At 47.4% G+C, this 9,119-nt stretch overlaps 1 protein-coding gene and 1 long non-coding RNA gene across 2 annotated transcripts; both read right to left on the bottom strand.

Annotated features, from left to right (window-relative positions):
• Positions 1-285: 285 nt before the first annotated feature.
• APOE (apolipoprotein E) lies at positions 286-8,190 on the bottom strand. The gene is made up of 4 exons (XM_083754224.1): positions 8,032-8,190; positions 7,610-7,676; positions 5,285-5,435; positions 286-1,309 (listed from the first exon to the last, which is right to left on the bottom strand). Exons 2-4 carry the CDS (start codon positions 7,650-7,652, stop codon positions 700-702), a joined length of 804 nt encoding a protein of 267 aa, XP_083610350.1. The 5' UTR covers positions 7,653-7,676; positions 8,032-8,190; the 3' UTR covers positions 286-699.
• Positions 2,590-4,804, bottom strand: LOC310851818. The gene is made up of 3 exons (XR_014567841.1): positions 4,607-4,804; positions 3,189-4,381; positions 2,590-3,143 (listed from the first exon to the last, which is right to left on the bottom strand). It is a non-coding gene; the product is annotated as an uncharacterized lncRNA (long non-coding RNA).
• Positions 8,191-9,119: the final 929 nt, after the last annotated feature.

Below are 9,119 nucleotides of genomic sequence, written 5' to 3'. Positions count from 1 at the left end.
GAAAGAAACCACTTGAATATACCTGGCATAGTAGAAATCACCCTGAGTTTTTGCACCTGGGTGTTCAGAAACATCCTGCATTGCAGGGGGCTGGACTAGATTGCCCTCAGAGGTCCCTTTATGATTTCATGCTCCCTGTGGAGCTGCGAAGGTATGCTGCTGATTCGGGATAACCGATTCCGTTTCAGTTACTGTTTACCTATTCCTCCTGCTCTGTGTGTGTATCGGTTGTTGTGCAATGCAAAATGAGACATGAAACTCCATCACAAGAAAGGGAGACCCCTGTATCCAAAGTACATTTTATTCAGTTAACAGGTCAAAATGGGAAAGAAAGAAAAAAAACACACCAGGAAAGCCAAGAAATTGTGGTGAAAGGAATGACACGTGTCTTGGGTGTGAGGTGTTAAAACGGGGAAACAGGGCAGAGCGCCCTTTTCTTGTCAGTGGTTCGCAGGTGCAACAGCGGTTATTAATGGAGGACCTAGAAAGTGCTGGTCACCAGAGAAAAGTGTGTGGAATGTTAATTGGCCAAAATGGCAGCACTCTGGCCAAGTAGAGCTGGACAGGGAGGGGGACCTGCTGTGCGGTGTGAGGTTAGTATACAGCAAGGACCGTCAATGCCTGTCCAGCCAAAGAGAGCCATCTTGGTTCCCATAGAAACGGAGGTCAGCCATGTTGCTCTTCCTGGGAGCACAGGCCTTAGGCCTGTGCCTGCACCTGAGCCTCCTTGACTTTCTCCACAAGGGCCTGGATCCGGGTGGTGAGGTCCTCCACCAAGGGGGCGAACCACTCGCGCACCTTTTCGGCCGTCTGGTCAAAGGAGTCCTTCAACTCCTGAGCTCGGCTGTTGAGTTGCTCGTGGACCATCTTCCCTTGCTCGCCCATGGCCTGCGCCAGGGCCTGGAAACGCTGCTGCCCCTTCTCGCGGATTTTGGAGAAATAGGGCTCCAGGCTCTGGCGCACGGCTTCCACCTTCTCATCTGTGCTGGTCTGCACTTCCGCCCTGTAGGCTTCGAACTTCCTCTGCAGGTCGTCGACATCCTTCGTGAGGCGCTTCTTCATCTTGCGCATGTAGAGGTTGAACTGGGACCGCAGCACCTCCATGTTGTGGTTGAGCATCAGGCGCGCATCGTTGGTGTACTGGACCACCTTGCCCTTGGTCTCCTCCATGTCGGTCCGCAGCTTCTCGGACAAGGCCGACATTTCGGTCGTCAGGCGCTGTTGCGCATCCTGGGCGTAGGGGCCTATCTTGGAGCGCAGGTTCTCTGTGTAGAGGTCCAGCTCCGCCATGGTGTCTGTGATAAAGCCACTGTGGAGAAGGAGGAGGTAGCAGGGAAGGGTCAGAATCATGTCACCCTGGTCATTTTCTAGCATTAGGCCCTGCCGCCATAATTCTCGCAGGCCTCAGAACTCTCCAGACGGAAAGGCCATGCAGACAACCAATCTATCCTGAGGTGAGCTTGCCTACCTTGGAGGAACATGGGTGCCTGTACCAGCCTGCTAAGTGGCAAGGAGAATTTGGCCACCCTGACGCCACATTCATACCATACATTTAAATCCCTCGTATACCTCACTAGCAAAACCCAAAAGAAACCTGGCAACTGCAGATCATCTGGTTATCTCCTGCTTGGACTACGGTTATCTCCTGCAGATCATCTGGATATCTCATGCTTGGACTACTGCAATGTGCTCTACGTGGGGCTACCTTTGAAGGTGACTTGGAAATTACCAACTAATCCAGAACACGGCTGCCGGACTAGTGACTAGGAGTGGCGGCCGGGAACGTATAACACCAGTCTTTAGATGATTTACATCGTCTCCCAGTACATTTCCAAGCTCAGTTCAAGGTGTTGGTGCTGATTAAAGCCCTAAACAGCCTCATTGACCTTATATACCTGAAGGAGCGTCTCCACCTCCATCCTTCTGCCCGGACACTGAGGTCCAGCTTTGAGGGCCTTCTAGCGGTTCCCTCACTGTGAGAAGTGAGGTTACAGGGAACCAGGCAGAGGGACTTCTCGGTGGTGGCACCTTCCCTGTGGAACGCCCTCCCAGCAGATGTCAAGGAAATAAAAAACTAATGAACTTTTAGAAGACATCTGAAGGCAGCCCTGCTTAGGGAAGTTTTTAATGTTTGATGTTTTATTGTGTTTTTAATATTCTGTTGGGAGCCGCCCAGAGCAGCTGGGGTAACCCAGTCAGATGGACGGCATTTAAATAAGGAATTATTATTATTATGGTTGCATTGAAGTCACAGTCCTAGCACTTTTACAAACTACAGTTCCCAGGATTCTCCATGACTGTTAAAGTGGTATAAGAGAGCCTTAAATAGAAGGCATAGATGGGGCTCCAAGTCAGATTTGACTTACATGTGAGATAAAATGGTCGTCTGTCACCAGACTCCGTTTGAGCCATGAACAAAAAGCTGTCAACCACTCAGCCAGTCTCAGCTTCAGCCCCTGCGACTGACAAGTGCCAACCAAGTGTTTGTGGTTGGAAAATCTAGCCATTAGAGCTTCCAGGAAACAACACATTTAAATCACCAGCCATTTGCTCCCCCCTTTAATGTCTCCCAACTGTGAGAGTGGCTACCTGACGCTTCCTCTATCCTCAGGGCTGGATTCAGACCTCTGAAAACCCTAAGCGCTTAAAAGATTTTGGTATCCCTGTAAATATCTAATTCAAAATATAAGCAGTAATAAAGTGTGAAATAAATTTTATTTTTTTGAAATGAAACGAAACCTACAGTAAGATGGAAAACAATGTTTATTTTCCTATATTCGTATGAATAATGTTTCTTTTGTTCAGCTGCACCGTATGGTCTATATCAGGAGTGGCCAGCTCTCAAGAGATTACAATCTACTTTCAGAATTAAAAACTGGCAGTGTTCTCCCCCCCCCCCCCCGTTTTTGGGGGGTTCAGCTCAAAGTGGTTGAGCTTTAGGGAGGAGAGAACCCCATTTCTTAGAGGTTAAAAAAAAGCTTTTTGGGGGGGACTTCTGTTTTTGGGGTGGCTAAAGGCAAGGAACAAAGGTCACTCACAAAAAGATCACTATTGATGAAAACAGCGGCACAGAAAAAGCTCCATCTTCCAAAAACAATGGAGAGTGGGACAAGGGGGTGGAGCAGGAGTCAGTTTTTGCGATGCTAAGGAAAGGGAGCCAGAGATCAATCGCAATTGACCTGTTGGACATCCCTGGTCTATATGGTAAATCTGGCAAAGGGAAATTTCTGTGGTGCCCGCCCCTTCCCTTGATGCCCTAAGGATGTGCTTATTGTGCTTAACTGTTAATCCAGCCCTGTCTATCCTGGCTACACTCTCTCACATCGGCTTGTGACTTACATCTTCCACAGTCAGCACCGCAGAGAAAGTGGACATGTTCTGGGATTTATGCTACTCTTTTTCTAAACAACTATTACTCAGAAAAAAGATCACCAAATTAAGCTGACTAATGGTGGCTACACACTCGTTTACTCTGCATCCAGTGTGACCCCAGTGCTGGTTTAAAAAGCAGTGTTTACATGATGATTATCCACAATCCATATCTATCCTGTTGTTTCTTAGGGAATACTGTGTCTCGGTGCATTTCCCCCCTGCAAACCAGCACAATTCAAAGCGTTGGTGCTGACCTTTAAAGCCCTAAACAGCCTCGGCCCAGTATACCTGAAGGAGCGTCTCCACCCGCATCGTTCTGCCTAGACATTGAGGTCCAGCTCCAAGGGCCTTCTGGAGGTTCCCTCACTGTGAGAAGCCAAGTTACAGGGAACCAGGCAGAGGGCCTTCTTGGTAGTGGCACCCACCCTATGAAACATCCTCCCATCAGATGTCAAGGAAATAAACAACTATCCAACGTTTAGAAGACATCTGAGGGCATCCCTTTTAGGGAAGTTTTTAATGACTGATGTTTTAATGTATTTTTAATCTTTTGTTGGAAGCCGCCCAGAGTGGCTGGGAAAACATATGGACGGCGTATAAATAATAAATTATTATTATTATTGAGGAAAAGAACATCCAACTGTGTTTCAAGCTGCCAATGTGTGCACAGCCTAAATCATCCTTCAGCAGGAGCCTGGACGTAATGAGGGACCACTCTGGAAGATGTCGTGGCCCCATCAGGGTGTGAGCCAATCTAACAACGCCAGTCTTTAATGCCAGGCCCCAGTAAATTTCAAAGCTCTGTTGGTTCCAGAACAAATGAGGGATGCAAGAACCAAAGCAACATTTTGCAAAGGACCTGACAAATTTGAAAATTATAAGGGCTGATGTCCAAACAAACAAAAACAAAAGATTCTAAAATCCAGGCTTTTTTTAACTTCAGAAATTGTACAATTCCGATTGGGATTCCTGCCATGTAAGTGTGATATGGGCTGTGTACATACTATACCTTTAAAGTTACAGATAGGTAGCCGTGTTGGTCTGCCATAGTCAAAACAAAAAAATTCCTTCCAGTAGCACTTTAAAGACCAACTAAGTTAGTTCTTGGTATGAGCTTTCGTGTGCATGCACGAAAGGTATCTGAAGAAGTGTGCATGCACACGAAAGCTCATACCAAGAACTAACTTAGTTGGTCTTTAAGGTGCTACTGGAAGGAATTTTTTTTGTTTTATACCTTTAAAGCACATTCAAAATGCATTCTTTCCCTCAGAGAATTATGGGAACAGTAGTTTACCCCTCGCAGAGTTACAGTTCCCAGGAGCACTTATCAAACTACATTGCCCAGAATTCTTTGAGGGGGGGTGAGGAAACATGCTTTGAATGTGCTGTAAAGGTACACAGCTTCATTTCCACCCCACTCCCCAAAATGTGTTTCGGTTCTAATAATTACCATATTTTTCGCCCTATAGGACGCACCGGCCCATAGGACGCACCTAGTTTTTTTGGGGGGGGGGAATAAAGAATAAAAATTATTCCCCCCCCCAGCCGCGGGAACTCCCGCAGGCTCCCCAGGCTTATGGATAGCTTCCTGAAGCCTGGAGAGAGGGGGGGGGTCGGTGCGCACCGACCCCTCTCGCTCTCCAAGCTTCAGCAAAAGCCTGCATTCGCCCCATAGGATGCACACAGATTTCCCCTCCATTTTTGGAGGGGGCAAAGTGCGTCTTATAGGGCAAAAAATACGGTAGATATCACCCATCTTAAGATCTATTTCATTCTATGAGATTTAAGAGCAATGTGAGCTTGGACTTTTTGGAGCATGCAGTGAGGCTGTGAAAACTCCAATTGAGCACGTGTCATAAAAGAAAACACACCTCATCTAGCGCCTCATCTAGGAAGAAGCAAAATCACTCACTCCAATTCCTTGCTGAGCTGCGAACTCTTGATTTGAGCAGTGGCATCATCAGCCGCATCCCCAATCCTGGTCACTACATCCCTGAAGACATCCACCGTCTCCTCCCATTTGGATTTTGTCCCTTCTTCGGGGACAGGGTTGGCCAAGGAGCCTGCGTGGATTAGGGAAAGGAGGAAAACATTCAAGGAGCTAGAAACAAGCCAAACTCACGTCCCCCCAAACTGAATGAGGGATGCCTGTCAATATGGGGGTGTCCCACCAGGTCGCAAGCAACTTACAAAGTGAGGCCCTTAGAATCAGCGAAGCCACACTCCTGCGAGTGAGGGCAAGGAGGCAAAACATGAAGGGATTTATGCAGCGTAGTCTTGCTCAGAGGAGACCCACTAAAAAACAATAGGCATGTGTCCATTGATTTCAATGGGCCTCCTCTGAATATAGCTTTGTTGGAGACACATCCCCAATTAGAAATGTACTTCCTGTTGCAGGGGGAAGTGCCGCCATCTTGTCGCCTCTTCCCTTCGCTAGCTAGTGTCTTGGCGACTGGAATGGGATGGAAGGGCTTGAGCATGTAGTTTGTGACTGTCCAGTGCTTTGGTTTTCAAAATGCCGGTCATTTCGCAAGCCCAGATGGAAGTGCCATAAACCTCCTTTCCTTGTTTCATCAATCGATGGCACTAACGTCCTTACTTAATCCCAGCAGCTCTTAGGGCTCATATTACTTTCACAACTCAGCATTCCTAGATAGGGTAACCCATTGATGGGGCCAAAGGTTGCGGTTGTTAAACACAAGTCCTAAACTAACCTTGACGAGGCACCTGCATGCCGGAGTAGGCAAACAGCACACTACTTCAGCCTAGGGTGGTCAGCTCAGATCCCCACAGAGCCTTCCCTTCTAGGGAGCAGTGGCGTAGCGTGGGTTGTCAGCACCCGGGGCAAGGCAAGTAATTTGCGCCCCCTAACCCGTGGATTTGCGCCCCCTAACCCTAACCCCAGATGTTGCACCCGGTGTGGCCGGCCCCCGCTACACCCCCCACGCTACGCCACTGCTGGGGAGCCAAGCCCGCCCCAACCTTTCCCCTTAGGATGCATTTTCTTCCCATTTGTTTGCAGGTTTATCGTCCCATGCCCTCTGAAAACTCCCTTCTTTATCCTCAAAACAATCCTGCAAGGTAGGCGAGGCTGGCTGACTCAAGAGTCAACCCTGTCCGAGCAGGAATTTAAACCTGGCTCTTCCCCCCAATCCTAGTCTCATGCTCCAACCACTACACCACGCTGCCAAGCAATGAGAAGGGGGCAAAGGACTCTACAGCTCTCTCCTTCCACAATCAGCAATGGGTCGCTTCCCTTATTACATACTACACATTACACAGCTGCACAAGTGAAGCACTCTGTGCCCCTGAGAGATGCTACCAGCTGGATTTTGATGAGGCCCTAAGCTACTGAAGGTAATGGGGCCCTTTATATGTCCAGCTGTCCTTTGTCAACAACAAATGGTCACTGTTTTTTGTGTTGAATATATGCTATTTATGGACCCAGCAGGTATCTAAAGCCATTTGCACATGCAGAATGTAGGCACCCTATATATAGAAATGAGCAAACCAGTGATACTTTAGGGAGCAGGCTAGCAGGTGGGGACCATTACTTACATTCTAGGAGCCTACACAACACAAAACACTGTTGCTGTATGTAGGTTTTATTTTATTTGTTTTTTATCTTTTATTTTGGAAATGTACATCCAGGTTTTTTTCCTTTAATTTTTTTGGGGCCCCCAAGAGAGTGTGGCCCTAAGCTGTAGCTTGTTTAGCTTATACGTAAATCCGGCACTGCTACCAGCCAGTGCAGACAGCCCTGAGCTAGATGGACAAGTGTCCATTTCTTTTTTTTATTAAGCAGCATCAATTGCACAGTGAGCAGGACAGAGTTTTAAAGCCCATGTGGCCAACATCCCCATAATTTAAAAGGACAAAAGTCAAGCTAGCTCGGATTTCTGGCCGTCCCCACAACGCAACCCTGATGTTCTGATGTGTCTAGTCTACCTTCATCCCTCTTTCCCTCTTTACATTAGCTCATGCCACACACAACTTGTGGAGAAGCGATATTCTCCCAACAAACCATGGCATAAGACTAAGAGCTGCTCTGATCTGCTTCACCAAGGTATACTGCCACCATTTGTGGAAGTTCTGCACCCACGGAGTATAGAAGTCTGTGCCGCATTTGAACTAGCCTTTAAGGAGCATTGGGACAGAGGGGACGAAGGGTGCTTAGCTCATTCTGTGCATCCGATTTTATTCAAGACAAACCACCTCTTCCAATTCCATCACTCACCTCCCAGCAGGACCGCTGTGAAAAACAGGGCAAGGAATTTCATGATCACCAACTTTTCTGGACCCTTCTGAGAAATGGAGACATTAAAAAAAGGGACAAAATTAGGTAATGGAGTGGCTCGAGGGTGGGTGTGGGTATTTTCCTCCACCAGCAGGAATCTTTAAGAGAGACACACACAGGATTAATCGCAGCCCAGCCAACGATGAGACTGTATCTCCTCAGTCCCCACCGAATGCCATACCATTAAAAAAACCACAAAAAACAACCCTACATTAACAGATTTTTCTCCAAATGTCCTTAAATTGAAAACAGCTCTTTCCCCTTGGTCTCTTGGTCCCAGTCCACAATGCACATTAGAACCCACAAACCCCACACACCTTCAAAACAAGACAAGATTGCCAGTTATTCTGCTTTGCTCTCACCTTCCTTTACCTTCTCTCCCTCTGGAGTCTGGAAAGTGTTCAGCCAGACCTTCTGTGCAGACTTAAATACCCAGCTCAGCTGGTAGGGAAGAGAGGGGAGGAGGGAGGCGGGACTGGCAGAGTCAGCAACAGCAGTAGTCACAAAATTTTGCCAAAGTGGCATCGAGGACAAAGTTTAACACCCACACACACACTTTGCACACACACTGCTAGGGAAAGTCTTAACCCTGAACTCACCAGAGAAAGAGAGAGAGAGAGGGAGAGGGAGGGAGGAAAACAAAATAGTTAAAGCAATGTTTTTTTATTGCATCAAGTATGTGAACTTTTGACTGACACAAGTCTCCCCATCAGAAGTTGTTAAATAATTCTTTTTCCTCTCTGCCTGAAAAACGTGGAGAGGGGCTCTCACACATTTCCCATGGCCATCTTTCTCCCATTTTTTTGCAGCTGGTACCTTGGGTTACATGCGCTTCAGGTTACAGACTCCACTAACCCAGAAATAGTACCTCAGGTTAAGAACTTTGCTTCAAGATGAGAACAGAAATCATGTTCCGGTGGCGCAGCAGCAGCGGGAGGCCCCATTAGCTAGGGTGGTGCTTCAGGTTAAGAACAGTTTCAGGTTAAGAACGGACCTCTGGAACGAATTAAGTACTTAACCTGAGGCACCACTGTATTTGCACAAGCTTCACTGAAAATTGTTTTCTTGCATGAAACGAATTGTGTTCTTGGGTGGTAGGGAAAAGATGGCATTGATTAAAATGTGTTTATGCTACAGTGAGGCCCCAAATGGGCGATCGAAGTCAGACTGAGTTAACATAAAACAGTGGGACAGAGTTTGGGAAGGGGTGATTCAGAGGGGAGAAGCAGCAGCGGGAGGTCATGCAAAGCTCTTATCCACCAATTTCTTCTCCCTTAATGCTTCTGTTCCCAGTGGTGACAAACTCATATTGGAATACCCCAGCAGAGGTAACAGGGAAGAAGAAGGCGGGGGACACATTTGCCCCATCTCTCCTCCAAACTATATCCTCCCCTCTACTGCCATTCAACTGTTTTGCTGTTGAGACTTATCAGTTCAAGTCTGTTGCTGA

The sequence above is a fragment of the Podarcis gaigeae genome, assembly GCF_964106915.1.
Source record: "Podarcis gaigeae genome assembly, chromosome: 8".
Classification (NCBI taxonomy): Eukaryota; Metazoa; Chordata; class Lepidosauria; order Squamata; family Lacertidae; genus Podarcis; species Podarcis gaigeae.
Note: the sequence above shows the minus strand (reverse complement) of the source record. Positions and strands in the feature narration are given on the sequence as shown.

What these genes read in the sequence shown, in the direction of transcription:
- APOE (XM_083754224.1), bottom strand. Translation starts at nt 7,652, where the DNA reads ATGAAATTCCTTGCCCTGTTTTTCACAGCGGTCCTGCTGGGAG. An exon ending in CACAGCGGTCCTGCTGGGAG is followed by an intron (nt 5,436 to 7,609) that starts GTGAGTGATGGA and finishes TAATCCACGCAG; the next exon opens with GCTCCTTGGCCAACCCTGTC. An exon ending in CAGCTCAGCAAGGAATTGGA is followed by an intron (nt 1,310 to 5,284) that starts GTGAGTGATTTT and finishes CCTTCTCCACAG; the next exon opens with TGGCTTTATCACAGACACCA.